The sequence below is a fragment of the Rhinolophus sinicus genome, linkage group LG14 (assembly GCF_036562045.2).
Source record: "Rhinolophus sinicus isolate RSC01 linkage group LG14, ASM3656204v1, whole genome shotgun sequence".
Lineage (NCBI taxonomy): Eukaryota > Metazoa > Chordata > Mammalia > Chiroptera > Rhinolophidae > Rhinolophus > Rhinolophus sinicus.
In genome coordinates, this window is record NC_133763.1 from 9,472,904 (window position 1) to 9,494,493 (window position 21,590).

Consider the following 21,590-nt stretch of genomic DNA (forward strand, 5'->3'; position numbering starts at 1 on the left):
ATTAAAGCCAGTGCCTAGGTCATTTGTTTGGGGAGGTTTCTGCATTTTTAGAAAATAGTCATTTTCCAGTGGATTCCCTGAAAAGCTACTGTCTTATAGAACATGTTGTTTTTGGTCCATGCAAAATGAGGTATTTGCTAGGAAACAGTTTTGGAAAAAAATCAGACAAATGTCTTGTTTGGTGATGTATTTGCAAAGCTGAAAGGAACATTGAGACATCATTTTAGTCTCTGTCTTACCACAGGACTAGAGTGAGGTTCCATTAATTTTTCCCATTGATTTTTAAGTCTTTAGGGAAATAAAGTCATCAAGTAGTCCAGGAGAGTTTTAGTGTGTTTGATGGTCCATGTGGTCTCGCCTGCTGTTCTGTAAGACCTCCGGGTTTTCCTTCCTTCCTTCCTTCCTTCCTTCCTTCCTTCCTTCCTTCCTTCCTTCCTTCCTTCCTTCTTTCCTTCCTTCCTTCTTTCCTTCCTTCCTTCTTCCCTCCCTCCCTCTCTTCCCTCCTTCTTCTTCCCCCCTCCCTTCCATCATTCCCTTTTCTGAAAAAAATTATTTACACATGAAAGAATCATGGAAAATAAGTATCCAAATGTGTAGTGCACACTCGGCATAGACAGTGTCAGGAAATAATTACAGTCTTTCTCAAACTTTGTGTGTGTGTGTGTGTGTTTCAGTTTAAAACTGAAACACTAGCAGGATTCCAAAGAATGCTTCTTTATGGAGTTACAGCTACCAATACTTACCTTATTAGAAGTTAAAGTGGGGAGACATTTAAAAATATGAGAATACACTGCACGTGTTCCAGTAACTGTCAGCTCTGTGATGTCAGCACACATTTGTGGCTTCTGTGGAAAACTCCCCCGTGCACGTGTGAGAGACAGAGAGAGTCTGGACCGAAGGATGGCATCCATGAAGGCCTGGAGGAGGAGGGGAGGTTTAGGAGGGCTATGGGAAGATGGGAAACAAAGACTGGAAACAAGGAAGGCGAGAAGGGTGCGTTCGTCCAGGTGGAAAACCTGGTGAAGGTCAAGTACAAACGCACACAGCAACACAGCATGATGTGGGGAGAAGAGCCTGCTCCCGAGAGAAGACTATGTGCCAGGCAGGGACACATCCCAGGGTGGTTTCAGCCTCAGTTTGAGGTCAAAATCTGCAATTCAATGTTGGCTTTGGCCTTGCCTTCGGCACCAAATATCAGAATACCTAATTCGATGCGATGTCTGGAGCCTGCAAACTGGTGTTTGATCCATGATACCTTCATATCTAAACCATGGAAAAATGTTACCAACGGAATAAGATATGTAATTCACAGGTATGGATAATATCTAAATGTTCACTTTCAAATGTAGGCAGGAATTCTAGGAACAACTTCGAATAAAAATCTTGTCAGTCAGTTGAAGTATTAAATATGATTTATTTTTTTTTAATTAAAGTTTATTGGGGTGACAATTGTTAGTAAAGTTACAAAGATTTCAGGTGTACAATTCTGTATTACATCATCTATAAATCCCATTGTGTGTTCACTACCCAGAGTCAGTTCTCCTTCCATCACCATATATTTGATCCCCCTTACCCTCATCTACCAGCCCCCTGCCCCCTTACCCTCTGGTAACCACTAAACTATTTTCTGTGTCTATGAGTTTTTGTTTCTCATTTGTTTGCCTTGTTCTTTTGCTGTTTTTGGTTTACATACCACATATCAGTGAAATCATATGGTTCTCTGCTTTTTCTGTCTGACTTATTTCGCTTAGCATTTTATTCTCAAGATCCATCCATGTTGTCATAAATGGCCCTATTTCACCTTTTCTTACCACCAAATAGTATTCCGTTATGTATATATACCACAACTTCTTTATCCATTCATCGATCAAATGACATTTTGGTTGTTTCCATGTCTTGGCCACTGTAAATAAAGCTGCAATGAACATTGGAGCACACGTGTCTTTATAGATAAATGTTTTCAGATTTTTTAGATAGATACCCAGGAGAGGGATTGCTGGGTCATACGGTAATTCTATTTTTAATTTTTTGAGGAACCTCCACACTGCTTTCCATAGCGGCTGCACCAGTCTGCATGCCCACCAACAGTGTATGAGGGTTCCTTTCTCTCCACAGCCTCTCCAACACTTGTTACTATTTGTCTTGTTGATGATAGCCATTCTGACTGGGGTGAGGTGATATCTCATTGTGGATTTTATTTGCATTTCTCTGATGATTAGTGATGTTGAGCATTTTTTCATGTCTCTTTGCCATTTGTATGTCCTCTTTGGAGAAATGTCTCTTCAGGTCTTTTGTCCATTTTTCAATTGAGTTGTTTTTTTGTTGTTGAGTTGCATGAGTTCCTTGTATATTTTGGATATTAGCCCCTTATCAGAGGCACTGTTTGCAAAACTCTTCTCCCATTCAGTTGGTTGCCTCTTTATTTTGTCAATAGTTTCTTTTGCTGTGCAGAAGTTTTTAAATTTGATATAGTCCCATTCATTTTAGCTTTTACTTCCCTTGCCTTTGGAGTCAAATTCATAAAATGCTCTTTGAACCTAAGGTCCATAAATTAAGTACCTATGTTTTCTTCTATGCAGTTTATTGTTTCAGGTCTTATGCTTCAGTGTGTGATCCATTTTGAATTAATCTTGGTGCATAGTGACAGATAGTAGTCCAGTTTCATTCTTTTGCACGTGGCTTTCCAATTCTCCCAGCACCATTTATTGAAGAGGCTAGGCTGTTCTTTTCTCCATTGTATGTTTTTTGCTTCTTTGTCAAAAGTTGTCTGCCCATCTTAAATATGATTTCTAATGAATGATTTTGAAAACTCTTAATTTTCTCTGTAAAACAGATATTAAGAATTTTCCAAGTAGTTGAATAGGGAAATAGAACATCGGTTAATACAGCTATTAAGAAAGGATGCACTAGTTAATTTTAGAAAGAACATAATATACTTTTTGACCCAAAATGTTTATAAAAATTTAAGTCATAACGCAAGGCAGGGTCATAGAGGCAAGTGTATGACACAAAGCCTTTTGTAAAATTGTTTGCTCTAGTAACATCCATAACATAAAATAAGATGATTCTTAAAGATTTATTTAATTTTTCAGTAAGTTAATTCTCTTTTAGTCATGATCTTTTCAAGGAAAAGACCTATCTGGGAATTTCTGTTCCTATCTTGTGAGAATGAATCAAAAGCAGAATACTGACACCGACACTTTAAAATTTCCCAGGGAGGAAACATAATGTCATTTGTGATAAATCATCTTCGGTCCAGTCATAATAAAGAATAGAAAGAGCATGAAGAAGAAAACAAAGTGTTCGAGAAAAATGAGGTATTGAAAAGGTTCTGGCTCGTCCCCTGACATCCGTGGACGTGAGCATGTGTTTGGAATTACACGTTTATAGGCCAGTGACGGGCAGCCATTCTACAGAGTCCATCTTAAAGTTTACGTTACTCTGTCACACCGTCCATTATATGAGGGTGGTTCCAGCTTCAGCTTCTAGTGTGTGTTGATTTTTAGCATTCATCACTCCTCCAGAATATATATTCCATGTACCTCCTGTTCAAATTCGGACTTCTCCCCTGACCCTGTGCCTTTGGGCAAATGATGTCACATCGCGCTGTTCTGACGTCTGGGCCTAAGTAAGTGCGCGATCATGCTAGCCCTTCCATGCAGAGAACAAGGAGGAGGGGAACCTGACCTCACCTGGCCTGCTGCGGGCAGGACCCCGGTAAGAGGAATAGTCATTCCCAGGGGTGAGTGGGAGGCCATTCTAGATACCGACCAGGTGAGTGACACGACAGTACTTCATGTGATTCTGGCTCTGGTATATACGGAAGGAACACTGCATGGGACCTGACTGTAGGCAGGAAGGCCACAGAGAGGACAACAGTGTAGATTCCTGGACTTAACTGTTGTATTCATGAAAATCTTTTTACATAGCAACATCCCTCAGGCCGTCGTGTAAGTACATTTTCACCCTGCCAAGAGACTTCACTATACCTGTTTGTTCACTATACTTATTGTTTTTCAGATCGCATCCCTCACATTTACTTCAAAACTTCTCTCTAGGCCTCTATTTCTATAGAATATACACGTTTATAATGGGAAAATCAAATCATTTATTTCATGTCGTTATCAATGTTACCTGATCGTAAGCACGACAGTTTCGGGTCATAGTAACTTTTAACGACTAACTTACGTTAATAAGTTTTGCATAGGCTTGTTTGAGGTAGCGTGTTTTATATTCTTCTAGGTGGTGTTTGAAGGAAGCGCAAGTGAGTTACAAAGGTGTATGAGGAAGCAAAAGAAATCACACAAATACGATGATGCGAACGCCTCCCCCTTGCATCATGCTGCGGAAGAAGGTCAAGTGGAGCTGATGGAGATGATTATTCACGACTCCTCTTGTGAAGGTAACAAAGTGTCAGTCACAGTGATTGCTACCTGTCCATCATCCCATTAGACTCATTGGGAAGAGGGGTACGAAGTTATTCTGAAGGTAGATTATTCTAGATTATACAGCGCCTGACTCTCCCTACAGGCCATCGTTGCTCAATTTTTTTCCACTGAAATACTGCCAAGGTCGGTGCAGAGACCCAGGACACTGCACAGCAAGCACAGGTTTTCTTTGAATTTTTCTGATAGGTTATAAAAATTCATACACATTTTATGTGTCCTTCTATACTATTTCCATTGAGGACATTCTCCATTTCAATTGCTTATCACTGAACAAAACTGACACTCTAAGAAGATGTGGTACCCCACCCCGGCACCCCACCTCCCGCCGCCCCATACACTGAGCCTCATTTGAGAAACCCAACTATAGTCAAATAAGGAAGGTGGATGCCCCAGAGATGTAAGCAGTGAGGATAATTTAAGGTGATATTGTCAATATTATGGAAACGCACTGGAAGTGGAAGCCCAATTAGAAAGCTATTTCAGTGTAAAGAGATGATGAGCATCCACCAGGGTCCTGAGATTGGAGTAAGGAGAAAGGGAGAGATTCAAAAACTATTTTGCACGTAGAGTCCACAGTGCTTGGTAAAAGACTGCATGTAAGGAGTAAGTCGCAAGGACTTGAGCTGACATGGAGACTCCTAATTTAAGAGATTAGGCTAGTAGTACAACCACCCAGAAAAGCAGGCATAGAAGAAAACCGAAGAAACCTGAGTGTGGTGTGGGAGGGGACAATGAACTGGGTTTTGGTTGTACTGAGTTTGAAATGCCCAGGGGACATCCACGTGGAACTATCCAGTAGACAACAAGAAATATAGAAGGAGCCAGCCCTACAGGGACACTTGCGTAGGAAGTAGCTGAGACTGTGGACATGCATGGAAATCCTCCAGGAGACCATAAAATTGCCAACAAAGGTAGCTAAGGGGAGAGTACCAACATTAAGGGTCAGGTGGCAGAGGAAAAGCCCGCAGTGATGGGTGACAGAGGATACACACAACAGGGGAAGAGTTATTGGGATAGATGAGTTAGAAGATCAACTGCCACAAAGAGATCCAGTAGGAACAAGATCACAACACACCCTTGCGGTAGAAAGCCTCAAGGACCTCTGTACAAATGATTTCTGAAAAGTGGTGGAGAGAAAAGCCAAATTCAAGTTATCCAGTTAGTGAATGGAAGTCTGTAAGTGTAAGCCCCTGTTTAATTAAGTTTGGTGCTGACTGAAATACCAAATAAAGTGCTTTGTCTTCATCACACAGAATGGTCAAGAGGTGTGTGTGTGTGTGTGTGTGTGTGTGTGTGTTATGGAGAATGAGGAACTTGTCATCAAGGAAAGGATACAGTGCAGAGATAGATTTTAAAAAGGACAGACATGACAGCATGGTTCCAGGTACTGTAGATGGTCCCCAAATCATTTTTATAAGTGGCTACTTTCCCTCCTCTTCAGACATGAAAATGTACTGCCACTAATTAAAATGGTGGATAAAGCAGTCAGTTAATGTCTGTTTTAGAATAGCTGAAAGACGCTACAGTATGAAAGGGCATATTGCTACGCTGAGCTCAAAGGGGAGACAGTACAATATATTGTATTGTAGAAATACATGCAAGTCATGTGTGATATCAGCGGCTCAAGCTCATTCTTGTGGTTTATTAGTGGTGTGTCTTTTTTCTCATTAACATTTTTCGAAGCATTGATATGGTCCAAGCACTCTGCTAAGATCTTTGAAGACATGGTTTGATATTCTCCCCACATAGCAAGTATATATATATTTGCTTTCCCTCTCTCTCTCCTCCCCACACACCCCACTTTTTTTTTTTTTTTTTACCACATTTGAATATGAAAAAACCAAAGTTCAAAGAATTAAGGCACCTCACCGAACTCCTTCCTAGCTGTGTAATGTTGGCGAGATTGGGAACCGCTCTAGGCCTCAGCGTCGTCATCTTTCTGAAAATGGTCCTGGTTCCTTGTGGGCTGTTGGAGGGTGAATGAAATACTGCTTAGATGGGTCCTGGTAGAGTGCCTGGCATGTAATTATTGCTTTTATTAAGCTCAATATATTACAACAATCCCCAAATTTATACCATACATAAAAACATGTAGCGATAGATCTATTTCTTATCGATGCTGTGATAGATGGCTGTTTCCTCATTTGACAAAGTCAGGGTCATAATTCTGTGCATCCCCCACAGGTGTCTGTTAGCTGTTTCTTCAGAACGGAAGCTGTACTTTTATTTTTCATAAGGAAGGTCGTGAAGACTGTCACAGTAGCGCTTGGCACTGAGCGGTGAACTGAATAGGGCGGCAGTGGGTGTTCAATCCAGTCCAAGCAAAACCTAACCCCTCTTTTGCTCTCTTTCTCTAGTGCTGAATGTGATGGATAATTATGGAAATACCCCTCTGCACTGGGCTGCAGAGAAAAACCAGGTTGAAAGCGTTAAGTTTCTTCTTAGCGAAGGAGCCAACCCAAACCTCCGGAACAGCAACATGATGGCACCCCTCCATCTCGCTGTGCAGGGTTTGCACAACCAGGTGGTGAAGGTAAGCGTGGCTGGGACCCATGTCCGCCGTCTCCACTGGGGCCAGAAAGGCCCAGCTAAGCTGCCAGGGCAAATACAATGTAATGATTACACCATTAGCTTGACTTCTGACCAATTGATGATGATGATGGTGATACAGTCTTCTCTTTATCAAACAGTTCTTCTTTCCCAAGCATTCTTCTGAGGGCTTTGTATGTTTCAGTTGTTTTCAAATCCTCATTTAAACAAACCATGAAGTAACACGGTTATTATTCCCATTTGAGAGCTGAGAAAAACTAAGGCACAGAGAATTAAATCACTTGCCTTATGTTCGTATAACTGGTGAAAGAAAGAATTAGTACTTTTGTTCTTATCTTTATGTTAGCAAGTGAACGCTTCATGGCTTTTTCTTGACGGACTTAATGATTAAAAGGAGGAAAGTGATGAGTGCCTCAGGGAAGACAGAAAATGTAATTATGATTTACTCTTTTGGTTTGAGTGGATGGCTGTGATAGTCCTGGCAGAAGACATTGTGATCCTGTTGGAAAATATCTTACTGCTTTTCAAGGCTTTTTTTTTTTTTAAGTATAAGTTTGATCAAGTGGATGAAACCATGGTAAATGCCTAAAGGGTAAAGTTTTTAAGCCATGGCTTTTACACTATATCTCAGAGTCTCATAGACACACTAGAAAACACACATGCTTACTTAAAGAGGAATGCAGTTTACAAATGGATCATACGCCAGAACTATATAGCTCTCTCTGTCCTATTCTAATTCTAATTCATAGCACAGGACATTGTAACCACGCATTCATGGGCTTCTCTCCCCTCTGGATGGTATTCCTTGAAGTAGGGACTGTGTGTGACCCATCTCAGTAGCTCCAGTCTGCAGCACTGCTGATGAACGGTGGCTAGTGAATGAATGAATGGATAAATGAACAAATGAGTAAATCTGGGTTCTGGCTGAAGGAGAGGGGAGAGTTTAGGTATCAGAACCTAAGAAGAGGAGTTATGATGACCCCTTGAGGAGGTTATTGCAAAGGCCTCACCAGTGGCCTGTTTTTTAAATTCCTGAATTATTCATGAGCCAGAAACTGCTTCTATATCATCTAGGTTGGGCCACTAGTGACTGCAAGGACCCCACCCTCAACCCCCAGAGATGTCACGAAATGTTTCCCCAAGGAACTCCTGGGCTTCCTCTGAAGGCTCTTTTCAGAAACAAATGCCCATTGACTTAATTAATCTTGGCTCCCCCAAAAGTGTGACTTGGGAATCGAAAGGCAGGTAGCACTTGAAAGGCTATTGTTCATTAGAAATCACAATTCTTCAGGCCAACCAATACAGAAAGGTAAGTGTCACATAGAACAAGAAAAGAAAGCTTAGAGATAGGCCCATAACTGATTTATAGATTTGAATGGCGGATATAACAAAGATTGTCCTGGTGACACCAGAACAAGAAGAAAAATAGGGTTATAAGACAACTGACGTCATCTCTCCTTGGTCTTACCAGCCATAACTGCATCTAAAAATATTTTCAAATCCCTCTGCTCCACCTGAGATGAAGAAGGCGAGGAGTTCTGGAGTGTGTCTCTGTGTGCTTGCAAACGGCCTTCCTCCAGGCCTGCCTCTCCCAGCGATGCCCATGGGTCAGACCTTTACCGCACCAGTTCTGGCTAGTTTAGAATGCTTTTCCATGGTCTGATCTGCCAGCCTTTCTCCACATCTTCCACTGCTGCAAATATAGTTGTAAATAAGAAGTTGTTACCCATGGGTCACCTCCAGTTCCTGTGGTATGTGCAGCATTCCCTGGGGCACACTGGCTTGTCCTTAGGAGGTGGCCTTGTTTCTCAGTGGCCCACAGGCCTTAGTCCTTGGGGCTTAACCCCAAAGTATCCAGTGGATTGACCCTCCCATGAGGCTTCCAGGATTCTCACCAAAGTGACCTCTGGAGGCCTCACCTGAGAACTTCCAAACTTGCCTGGTTATGGCTGAATTTGAAGTGGGTGCACAGGTTAGTTGTTCTCCCCGGAACCCCTGCCACATGCAATTTAATGCAGCATTTGGAAAGACTGTGCTTATGGGAATATAGCAATGACTAAGCCAATATATGCTACACATCTATGATCTATGATTCTAAGAGGGCAAAGATAAAAATCTCTGCTTCCAGACTTGGGTGGATTCTTTTATGTGAATCCAGAGTTTTGGAACAGAATGTGAAGTCACTCACGTCCATCAAATGACCCCGGGGTTCTCATTTCCCTTTGTCCATCAATAATTCCCCTATATGTCTTATGTACTAAAATCTCAGTTTAGTTTTCTTTCATGAGCAGAGCTAATTAGTAAGCTTAGTTCATTTGCTGACACATTAGCACACATTCCATTAACAGGAGGCTCTGGTAGGAAGTTTATGCCTTTTTTTTAAAGGCAAAATGTTTAGGAAATAGCTTGTTTTAATAAATTCTTTTTTAAGCAATTTAATTATAAGGACATAGTATAGTTTTATCATAGACTTGCTGCAAGAGACAAGGCTGCTAGTAGGCCGAGTCTAAGATTTCTCTCGTAGGAGGGACACTTATGTAGGTAATTATTAGATTTACTATAAAATAAAGACCGGTTAAAGATCTGTAGGTTCTTGGCCAGTAATTAGCTGGAACTCAACCAGGTGAGGGGGTTCCAGGTCTTCAGTTCAATTCCCTCAGAAAAATTGCTTAACCATTTTATCAGGATTGCTAATTTCTTACATCACAGAAAAAGTTTCTGTTCCGAACTAAGTCTGAATTAATTGAGTTAAACTATACCAGTATTACCTGAAACTCTGTTTTCTCCATTGAAGAAAATGGGCTTTTGACATTTCCCAGAATACTTGTTATCTGGGTGGAAAAAAAAAATGACTAGGGGGGAAACACATTTCTTCCTCCTTCCCTCTCTCCTCTCTTGATCCTCTCCCCCTCCCTACCTCCCTTCCTTTCTCCCTCTCTCCCTTCTTTCCCTCCCTTCTACCTCCCAAACCCACACATTCCAAATGCTCCACAGATTTTTCTTGAAGATACTGGTTAACATAGGTCACTTAATACACATGAGAAATATCAAGTCAGCTCCGTTAACTAGTATCTACAATTCTTATTCTATGTCCAGTTCCACAACTCCATATTGCCCTAATTGATGGGATACAGACATCACCATTATTTCATCTATTTGAGAAATGTATGTAGTACCCGCTGTGAGCAAGGTTCTGTGCCAGACTGTGTGGGAGAGGGGTGAACAAAGACGAATAAGGTCATGGTCCCTAGCATTGGAGAGTTTATAATCGAATAGAAGACAAGTACCCTGTTTGGAAACCTGCAGGTTAAGCTTTGACAGTTGTTCCCCTCTTTTGTACAGGTCTTGATTGAGCACAACAGTACGAATATTAATTTGGAAGGAGAAAATGGAAATACAGCTGTGATAATCGCGTGCTCCAAAGATAATAGTGAGGCACTGCAGATGTTGGTTTGTATTTTAATCGTATTTTTTTCTGTTTTCTTTCCCTTTCCCTTGTACAATATGAATCATCATTATTTACAACACTTAGTTTCTCCTCTTCACCAAATATGTAGAGAATATGTCATAAAAAAGTTCTACGTTTTTGTGTATGAACACAGCCCTTAGATCTGAAATGGATCTGAGATCGCTTACAGAACCCTACCAGGGAAGCATTAAAGAAAATGTGAGAAGGTCAAAGTGAACAGAAAGTATCGACAGGAAAAATTAAAGTGAAGCTGGTGGTCAGACAAGAATAAAAAATACAGTATAATAGCCTGTATGTGAATAAACATGGATCACACATTTGACTCTGAGCTTCTGGATAAGTCGAAGGAAAGATCAATATAGTCTATTGCAGACTTATTGTTGGGCCCATGAAATAAAAGCCAAGAGAAACATAGCTGTTCATGTCACCAAGACGAGAAGAAATGATTGCCATGGGTTCTCACCAAGGGAGCGCTGTGTGACAATAATAGGTAAGGCCTTCTCCACAGTCCTAAAAGCAGGCCAGTCTTCTCTCTGTGGTGACACTTCCTGGGGTAGGACTCTGGGCACACCTATCTAAATGCCTGACTCCTGTTCCACACAATGCGCCTTCTGTGTGTGATACTAGAATTCCAGTCAATAGCATTCTCTCAAATATTACTTAATCACTTGTATGTTATTCAAGCCACGTTCTATGCTTTTACCACTTGTTTTTCCCTCTCCACCTTCCCAGACAATATGAAAATGAAATAAAAGGATTTTAAAATCTCTCACTATTTACATTTACAAATATGTTCTAACATATTTACTGGATGTCTTAGAGAAAAATGGATGTTCTTATAAGTTGTCATGATTGGATCACAAAGAGAATAAGAATAAATTAACTAACGTTCAAACCAAGAATTTAGAAAAGAGCCTCAAATAAACCAAAAGAAAATTGGAATAAGTAAATGATAAAGTTGAAAAAAAATTTTTTGGAATTATTTGATAAACTAAGAGTTATTTCTTTGAAAAAGATAATGAAATAGACAAAAAATGGCAAGTCTAAATAAATCAGAAGAAGATAAAGCACAAATAACTAAACACAATTAGAAATAACAAAGGGATTTACCTGGAAATGATGGTAATTTTTAAATGACAAAACATCAACATGCACAATTATATCCTAAAAAATTTGAAAATCCTTTTTTAAGGGATTAATAGCTGAAAGTAATTAAAATTTTAAAATTAACTGAAAAAAGGAAAAACCTATAGGAAACCATAAAATGTTAATATTAGCTGGCTCTAGGTAATGGAGTCAGCTAATGTTACATGCTCTTATAGATTTTACAAGTTCTTTCAAACTTTTAAGAAAAATGTTTCCATTTTAGGTCCCATTCTCATAGCACAAGAAAAACAGTGAAAACATCCAGATTAATTTTATGAAGCAAATGTAATAATAATTTCAAAACATGAGAGCTCCCCCCAAAAGAAACATGTAGATGAATTTCACCATATAAATAAATAGAGATGCAAAATCTTAAAAATATTAGCAATTAATTCATCAAAATAATTAGAAGAATAACACAAAATATGTGTTGGCTTTATGCAGAGAATATATAGATAGTTCAGTATTGGATTCTAACCAATCAATTAGCCTGAGCAAGCAAAGCATATGATTACATCTATATATTTATTAACTTTAAATGGACATAAGTTTACCTATAAAGTATTCTTACAAATCTATAAGATGACACTCCATAGAAGATTGGCGAGGGGCACATAAAGTTTAACTAATTTCTCTAATCAAAGAGAAACCTGTTAAAACAATGAGATATTTTTTTCATGTCTTATATTGGAAGGATGAAAAAACCTTGTTGCTCTGCAGTGTTAGAAAAATTTTGATGGGTTGGGTAATTTCATTCACTGTGGATGTGAACACTTTTTACTCACTGATTCCAATTCTTGGATTACATCCCCAGAAGATAATGAAAGTGAACATTGATTTCACATCAGTGGTATTATATATATATTATACATATACCACAGGGAGAAAACTGAAAACAAAACAAAAAAACTGAAGTTCAATTAATAAGATTCATTGCATCAAGTTTTCTGTACCCTAAAATGGAATATGTACTTGATAAAATCATATTTTTAAAGAATAGTGTTAAGTAAAAACTTTTTTGAACAGCATGGTCACACAGTATACACATAAAAATTACCTTTGCAAAGAAAGAAGACAAAAAATATATTATTGTCTTCTGAAATGTAAACCAGTGCTATCCCTAGGAGCTGACATTACAGGTAATATTTGCTTCTTTACACTTTTCTGCTGCTTCATAATCTTTTCTTTAGTGACAATAAAAGGTACCTAAAACAAAACTTAAGTCCAATGATCTACAGAAAACAATAGTTGAAAACAATTCACTCAGAGGTCAAAAGGTCATATATGACTCAGTTCTTCTAACATCTTTTAGTAGAGAACATCCATTCACGGAAATACCTGATTTTCATAGTTAAGCACAGGGCTGGCCTCATCCTTTCTTAATTGTACATAAATAAAAGGAGAAGAATCTGGGACATAGTGTTACTTTATTTGTACAAGGAATTGAGAATGGGTGTAAGAGGAGTCATGTTAATGTTGAAAATATATCTCATTAATCCCATTGAAAAATGGGTTTAGTTTATTGGGTTTCTGGGGTGTGAAGAGTGATGTGTTTCTGTCTACATTGTTGGAAAAAATAAAAGGTCTCTAGTTCAGAACCTTAGCCTACTTCCAAAATTACCATCTTACCTAGATTTCACATCATTTGAAGCTTTTCTCTAGTTTTCCATAGGCGCAGAATAGTGACGTGGTCTGGGAGACATATATAAATTCTTGTCCGTCCTTGCGATGTAGGGTTAAACTTGTGTCAGTTGACATTTTTGTTGTTGTTGTTCTTTCTTTTCTTCCAGTTAAATAAGGGAGCTAAGCCATGTAAATCAAACAAATGGGGATGTTTTCCTGTTCACCAGGCTGCCTTTTCAGGTGCCAAAAAATGCATGGAAATAATATTAAAGTATGGTGAGTAGAATCTTTCCTATATTATATGCTGTAAAGAAGCCTAGGCCGGCGGATGCTGTTAATTTGAAAAATATTTAATTGAATTTATACATGGGCTTTTATGTAAGTTTACATGGGCTTTCTTTTTTTAAAAAAAGATTCCTCTTATTTATTTATAATCTTTGTTATTTTGAATTTTATTTTCTTCTCAAGGTGAAGAAAATGGATATAACAGACAAGCTCATATTAACTTTGTGAATAATGGGAAATCCAGTCCTCTCCACATGGCGGTTCAAAGTGGTGACTTGGAAATGATTAAAATGTGTCTGGACAATGGTGCCCAGTTGGAACTAATAGAGGTAATTAATGTACATGAGATTTTTATTTTAGAATTGCCATAAATTATTTTCCAAAATGCTTTATAGCACTTTTGTAGTTCCTTAGATCGAAATAGATATTTCCTGCTGTGCATATAGAAGCAGGACAAGAGAATATCCCCAATATCAGTCTACGTCAAGAATTGTGAGAGCTACTGAAAACAGTTACAAACACAAACACAGATCCAGGAAAGACAATGATACTGCTAAAGACAGAAGTACTGTCAGAGCTGTCAAGCGCTGTCACATTGCAGGCAAGCGGAATTGCCAGCTAGGACATTTATCCTGATTCTTTTCAGTCGATGAAACTGATTACTACTCATCATAAATTCCATATTCCTCGATTTTGTTGACCTGGGAAGAAAAAACTCACAGCTGAGTTCAGGTTATAGCCTTAAATGGGGCTGAGACGTTGATTCTAGTGTCCTGACTCTTTACAGAATGGTAAGTGCACAGCCCTTCATTTCGCTGCTACCCAGGGAGCCACTGAGATTGTCAAATTGATGATATCTTCCTATTCTGGGAGCAGCGACATTGTGAACGCCAGGGACGGAAATGAGGAGACGCTGCTTCACAGGCAAGTTTCCTACTTCCCGTCTGTGCACAGAGTTTCGGTTTTCAGGTGTGAAATTATCCCCTACAAGAAGCACTTGTACAGCAGAGATTCTGCAGTTCAAATGAAAAGAACAGATAGCAAAGGTCCTATGGGTCAGTTGGGAACTACAGCTCCTCTGGAATCACAGTAGAATGTTAAGTAACGTTCTTAACATTTTCATGGAATAAGATCTCCTGCGGCGTATTTTAGGTCAATTCTTAGTCCCGTGGATCCAGGCTTGGGATTAACTGTCTGCATGCTCAGGAAGTCCACAGACATGGCTTTCCATGCCCTTTCTAATCTGTGGGTCTTATCCTCATTTTTGGTGAAGATAACGGAGCAGATATATACGGATGTTCCACTTTTCCCACCCTATTCCTCTTTTTGCCACTCCCACAATTATAAATGTTTTCAAAACATACTGCTTTAGAAAATGATACCCAAGCCCCAAACAAGATAAATATTTCTGTAGAGTTTAACAGAAATACACATCAGAGAAAAAAAAGCATCTGACGCTGCTAGGACAGGAAACAGGCAGTGTAGAGAATTCAGTTCCTTTGGGAAGACAAGGACTAAAGTCCTTCTGGTGTGAGTGACAGAGGTGGCTGAGATGAGCCTTCTCAGTCTGTCTGTCCCTGACACACACACACACACACACACACACACACACACACACACGCACTGTGAGCTGTGAGCATGCTGGCAGCCTGGAATGGCCAAAGGGAGCTGACATATACCTAATTGGAAATCTATGGTATCCCTCAGGGAAAAAGAAACTCTAGCTACCAATATAAGACCTGGGTCTAAATTGAGGAGGTGGGGGGACAAACGTACGCAATGGCAAACCATCACGCCAATGGGATATGCCTGTATAGAAAGGAACTCGAAGGAACTCACACGTAGGATGAGTTTGCAAACCAAAATTTCACAGCATAAAGGAACACTTACAAAAGACAACAAAATCAACAAAAGGCTACTTTAAATCCATGGAAATAGAAAGGAAAGGGTAATCTGAAAAATAATAAGGATCTTGAAGACTTTCAGAAATTTAAAGGAATGGATAATCAGTTCTGTAAAAATGAATAGATTAAGATAAAAGATTGTAAGAAGCAAATTTATGAATCAAAGATTGTTACATGAGAAAGATCCAGGTAGAAACCCTAAAAGTGAAAAAAAAAAAAAAAATCCTTTGAAATAAAACAAAAACTCAATAGACAGACTAACCTCTCGACTGGAGATTCTCAAACAGCTGCACATTAGAATTATATGTGGAACTTACAAAATCCCAAAGTCAGGTTCATATCCCAAATTACATTAAAGTCTTTGGATAGGATATCAGGGATTTTACAAACTCTTTAAGTGATTCCAATACTTAGCCAATTTAGAAACACAATTATCTGGATATAGTTAAAATGTGTCCATGTAGAACATAGCTTTGATATGTAACTATGCCTAAGAAGGAATTATTTCAGAAAAAATAGATCCATCTAACTGACCCATACGTATCCTTAGCCTGGTGACAACTCTAGCTGGACATACTCAAATTGGACTGGCCAAAGATGTCTTGGATCAGTTTTAATCTAATTCTGATAAACCTAATACTGATCTAGGATCCTGGAATGACCTTCTGATAACAAGAGACATTTGGAGTTTATATTAAGCTTCAAAGGAAAGTTTGCTCTTTGAGCTAGAATTCCTTTCATTGCTTTGGTAGTGCAAAGACCTCAGGACCGTGTTCTGGCTGAAACAGTGAGTTTTGAAGTTGGGGGAACGGGGTTCCAGCCCTACCTGACTATGTAACCTTGGCAAATCCTTCAATCCCTCCAAGCCTCAGTGTCCAGCGCTATTGAGAACTTGCACTTCTGACGGACTCCCAGGTGGTACCAGTGTTGTTGATTTGTAGCCCACACCTTGAGTAGCAAAGCTCTAGACTGGGGAGATATAAGAACAAATCAAATGGAGACGGAATGTCATTGTTTCTTTCCTAAAATTACTAAATGCATTTAATTTAATTTAAATATAATACAACCTCGTGTGAATTTGGGGTGAATATTGGCAAGCTGATTCCAAGATTTATATACAAAGGGCTAAAAAGAGCTGACATATTCTTGAATGGAATAAAAACATAAGATTTGCAATAGGAAACAAAGTTTTGAATCATTAGTATTAACATTTGTATGAGGACACTTTAATTTAATAGATTGAAAATTTTTTATTTGCTTTATTAACATTATCCTTATGACTGGATGTGAGAGAATACCAAAATGACTTCAGTTCTCCCCATATTTTATTTTTAGCTCCATAAAACCTTAGGAGAGCTCCCTCTGCCTTGTTGACTTTTGCCAAAGGGAATTTTGAACCCTGCAGATGAATTTTAGGCGCACCTTGCATGCCACAATTACCATGGTCAACTGGTAATTACAATCAGTTCCGTTAATCTTTTATTTTAAACCCTTAGGAAAGATGTTACTACTCACTTCAGAACATGGAGAAAACAGGAGGAAGAAAATATTGTGATGCAGTTGATGTTTTTCTATTACGATTACTCTAATCAGAATCAGTTACAGATTTTGAAAGGTTCTAAATTCTCTAGCATTTTCTCATGCTATTAAGTGATCATTGAAATTGACTTTCTGAATATAGCAGCTTTATTTTATATGTTTATATCAATAGTACCTCAACATGTTTATCATTCTTTTTTGCAGGGCCTCATTATTTGATCACCATGAATTAGCAGAATACTTAATTTCGGTGGTAACTATTCCTTTGACAAATTTTTCTTCCATTATTATTACTGTCGAAAGTCACTTAATTACACAATGTGAATTTTCAGAAGTTAACGAAATTTGTTTCTTGCTTATGAGCAGAAAAGTTTACGGAAAAGATGACGGACACATTTGCACATAGCGTGTATTGTGTATGAATAGAATGGCCAAACTTCATCACCATCAAGTTACAAATACCACAGTGTACTTTGGGTGCCCATATCAGTGTGTTCCATGTGGGAAGTGGGTGGGTATATGGCAAGGAAAGCTCTTGTGGGACCCGGTTCTAGGAGTGTTAGGGTTGGCGACTCACTGACCCTTCTTCAGAATTAAAAATATTGTCCAGGGATGTTTGTTTACAAGTAAAAGTATGAGATCGTTTTCATTCTAAGAAGGGAAATCAGTTGGCTATTGAGTAAAATTTAAATAAACGCTTTGTATGGATGAATGTGGGACGTTTAAGCCCCACCGTATCAGCAATAAGTGCAGTGTCATTTGTAGTATTGAACATGTGTTTGTTGTCAATAGCAACTTTGGGTATTTGATATTTACATAGAAGAACCCTGGGAAAACTCATAATATACCACAGTTTTGTCATGCGTGGTTACCTGGCAGGGGAACTGTGGCACAACCTCACCGACCACCATTGTGTTTTCAAAGGGGATACTGCTGACACCACCGTCTGCATTCAGTGGGCACTCAAAGAACAGGGAGATATCCACGATCGGAGTTGAAGCTATTTTTATTACCCTGTCCTAAAGAGAATTTTTTTCCATGAACTTTGTAAAAGCCTTTGTTTCTTGTCATATCAACTATTATAACCATAACATGTAATGGTAAATATTGACTTACTCATTTAACCACATAAAATGTGGTTTTTTTAAATACAAATTTTCTTAAATATTTGGCTACAATTTCACTTTATGATTTGAATTATTTCAATTCAATTATTTAATTTCATCAATTTCAGATAAAGTAGACTTTTTAAAAAGTGAATGATGTTTTGTGAATGTTTTTAAAGTCACGTATGCGATACATTTGGAAGATTTTTTTTTTTATTATGAACATTTAAAAATCTTTTCTTACACTGGAAATTCCACTACTGCTATAGATCAAGGATTTTATTTTGATGGTTTAGGTAGTAACACAGATCTATTGCCAGATGTCAGTCAAAACACGAACATGTGAGACAACTTTTGCTCTTGAAATTATGAAAGAATGCCTTCATTTCTGCTGTTACAACCTATGAATTATAGGGAAGTTTCAAGCAGTTCTGTAGTCAGTCAGATGCTTGAGTGATATCATGGGCATGCTCTCCCAATGTATTTATATTATTTACAGGTTCTATGTAAGCTTATGTATCTATTCATAAGCTTTTGTTGATGGCTTGTTTTATTTTAGGGAGCAGATATTAATAGCACCGACTCTGAAGGACGCTCTCCTCTGTTACTAGCCACGGCTTCTGCATCTTGGAATGTTGTAAATTTGCTCCTCTCGAAAGGTACCATGAGGGACCAGGCAGAGCCTTCAGAACTGCTACTTAAATTGGTTAGATAAACATTTATTATCTGTTTTGTGCCAGGCATTGGGCCAGGTGATAAAATGCAAACATAAATAGAATACTTCGCATGTCTAGAATCATGTTCAGTCAGTAAGGGATCGATACTTGAAAAGATAAATCACAACCGTAATAGATAACATTTATAAAGCAATTATTACATCCCAGGCATTTTGCTGAACATTTTATCTACAGTCTCTCAAAGGTTAGTTTTATGTAATGTGGGTACTAAAAGTGGCCCCATTTTAGATACTAACCTGATGTGAAGATAACAGAGAACCGAGGTGTTGTACCCTCTTTTTTCTTGATATCTAACCTTTCCATCTTTTTTAATGCTTTAAAAGGTAAGACCTCATATTAATTAATGTAATAAATCATATATTCTTTTCCTTTACACACACACACACACACACACACACCCATACAAACAAAGGTAAACCCATTTTTAAATATATTTAGTTTTCTTATCTAAATAGTTTCCTGTAAGTTAATAGTTGGCAGAGTTTAAAGTAAAATTTTAAAAATTTTCTTAAATTGAAAATCCACCATTGGTTATGCTTTAAATAAATGAGTAGAAGTTATATTTATATTGTGTTTCTTTAGGTGCCCATGTAGACATAAAAGATCACCTTGGACGTAATTTCTTGCATTTGACTGTACAGCAACCATATGGATTAAAAAATTTGCAACCTGAGTTTATGCAGGTAACGTATATGTATCTGTATGGAGTCCCATACAATGAGTTGGGCTCAACAGAGAGTAAAGTGATTTTTCTTGTGATTTTTATTATTACGAAGGCTGATTCCAGAATATAAAAAATATTTTAAAATAAAGATGCCACATTTGAATATTTATTTACAACATGGTGATGATTATGATGATGGTAATAAATTACACTGGGATTGAATTTTCCAAGGTACAAAGGGTTCCCATATCTCCCCATGGAGATAAGTCAGCTTTGCTTCAATGGAAAAGCCAAGTACACACACGGATGAACAATACTCCATCGTATATTAAGAAAACTGCTCAACATTCTTGACTTGTTGACATGTTGAAAATTTTATCTCCATATTTATATTCGGCAAATAATATTTAATGAGTGACTATTCGGTGTTATCTGAAGGGCATCATATTTTTATAATAAATAGATTTTAATATTGTCAATACCTTTAATAAAGAATCAAAAATGTATTTGAATATTTTAAACAAAAATAAAACTATGCTTATGGATGGGCTAAAGCTGCTCATTTGGCATTCATTTTTTGTTTAATATTCATACAAAAGATAAAGTAAACCTAATTTTAACATCTCATCCTTTTCACCTAACAGAACACACGAGTATTCAGCTCTTCATTGTTATTTGGGGGGGAAATAGTGAAGGGAGGGGTGTGGAGGCCACGTGGTCCTTAGTCAAATACATCAGGAAAACGCTAGGTTAAAAATGTTACGTGCATTTCCCAGTCTTAGGATTTCTCAGAGCCTTTACTATGGTAATGGATGTTATAGGGAGTCAGAGCACCATCGTCCGTATTTATTTTACTTCAGAACCTTTCAGGTTACTACTTACCTTTTTGCCCTCCAGGCAGACATATTGACCCTTGTTGGAAAACACAATTCTGCAGACTAGTTAGGAAAACAGTATGACTATGAGAGCAGCATTATACTTAGAATATTAATTTCTTCCCATAGATGCAACACATTAAAGAGCTGGTAATGGATGAAGACAATGATGGGTGTACCCCTCTCCATTACGCATGCAGACAGGGGGTCCCTGTCTCGGTAAATAACCTCCTTAACTTTAATGTGTCCATTCATTCCAAAAGCAAAGATAAAAAATCACCCCTACATTTTGCAGCCAGGTAAGGGTCAGTCTATGTGACAGATGAGCATGTCTGCTTTCTGCTTAAGACTCGCTTTGAAAACTATGAAACCTCATTTTTTTCAAGTTACGGGCGTATCAATACCTGCCAGAGGCTCTTGCAAGACATGAGTGACACCAGGCTTTTGAATGAAGGTGACCTTCACGGAATGACTCCTCTCCACCTGGCTGCAAAAAATGGGCATGACAAAGTGGTCCAGCTTCTCCTGAGAAGAGGTGCCTTATTTCTCAGGTGAGGGTACATCACTGGAATATTTAGATATTCTTTTAAACTAGCCATTTCCAGACTCTCTTTCTATTTAATTTTTAATTACGGTATCTAACTTTCTATCTCACTAAGTACTTTTATCCATCTGATTCACTCCTCAAAACATACAACTTCTCAAATATTGAAAGAAAAGTTAGTATTATTGCCAATTGACGAATGAAGACACGGAGATTAACAGAGCTGAAGACCTTGTTTAGGGTCACAGAAGAAGTGGCTTTGTGCAGAGTAATTCCCAGAAGCTCTGAAACATAGTTCCTCGTGTTTTACTTCATCATGCTACCATCTTTTATATGCAGATACAAAACTGTGTGTGTGTGTGTGTGTGTGTGTGTGTCTGTGTGTGTGTACATGCACACACACCCAATACACACACGCCCCATACAAATACAGAGACTCTACTTTTCATTCAGTCTGACGAATGGTAGACATAAGAAGCGCTCTTTTAAGCTACCACATGAGATATCAAATATTCCTGAATTTCATTATACTTTAACATAAGGAGCAAAACCAAATTAAAATAATTAAGCATAATAAAAAGGTAGCATAATTAAATGACATCTTTGTAAAAGGAAACTGCAAACCTAGAAAAGTTTTACAGAGATATGAGGCGCTACCTCCTAATTGCCCCCAGGTGAATGAGCAAAGAGCTAACTGGTC

General features: G+C 38.2%; 1 protein-coding gene across 1 annotated transcript in view; it reads left to right on the forward strand.

The window, feature by feature from the left end:
• Positions 1-21,590, forward strand: part of TRPA1 (transient receptor potential cation channel subfamily A member 1) — a 46,819-nt gene that overhangs the window by 3,513 nt on the left and 21,716 nt on the right. The window contains exons 2-12 of the mRNA XM_074318641.1: positions 4,243-4,402; positions 6,806-6,981; positions 10,341-10,448; positions 13,404-13,512; positions 13,705-13,850; positions 14,309-14,445; positions 17,169-17,217; positions 18,630-18,729; positions 19,390-19,490; positions 20,476-20,645; positions 20,733-20,897. Coding sequence (XP_074174742.1) covers positions 4,243-4,402; positions 6,806-6,981; positions 10,341-10,448; positions 13,404-13,512; positions 13,705-13,850; positions 14,309-14,445; positions 17,169-17,217; positions 18,630-18,729; positions 19,390-19,490; positions 20,476-20,645; positions 20,733-20,897 — 1,421 coding nt within the window. The remainder of the gene's footprint in view (positions 1-4,242; positions 4,403-6,805; positions 6,982-10,340; positions 10,449-13,403; positions 13,513-13,704; positions 13,851-14,308; positions 14,446-17,168; positions 17,218-18,629; positions 18,730-19,389; positions 19,491-20,475; positions 20,646-20,732; positions 20,898-21,590) is intronic.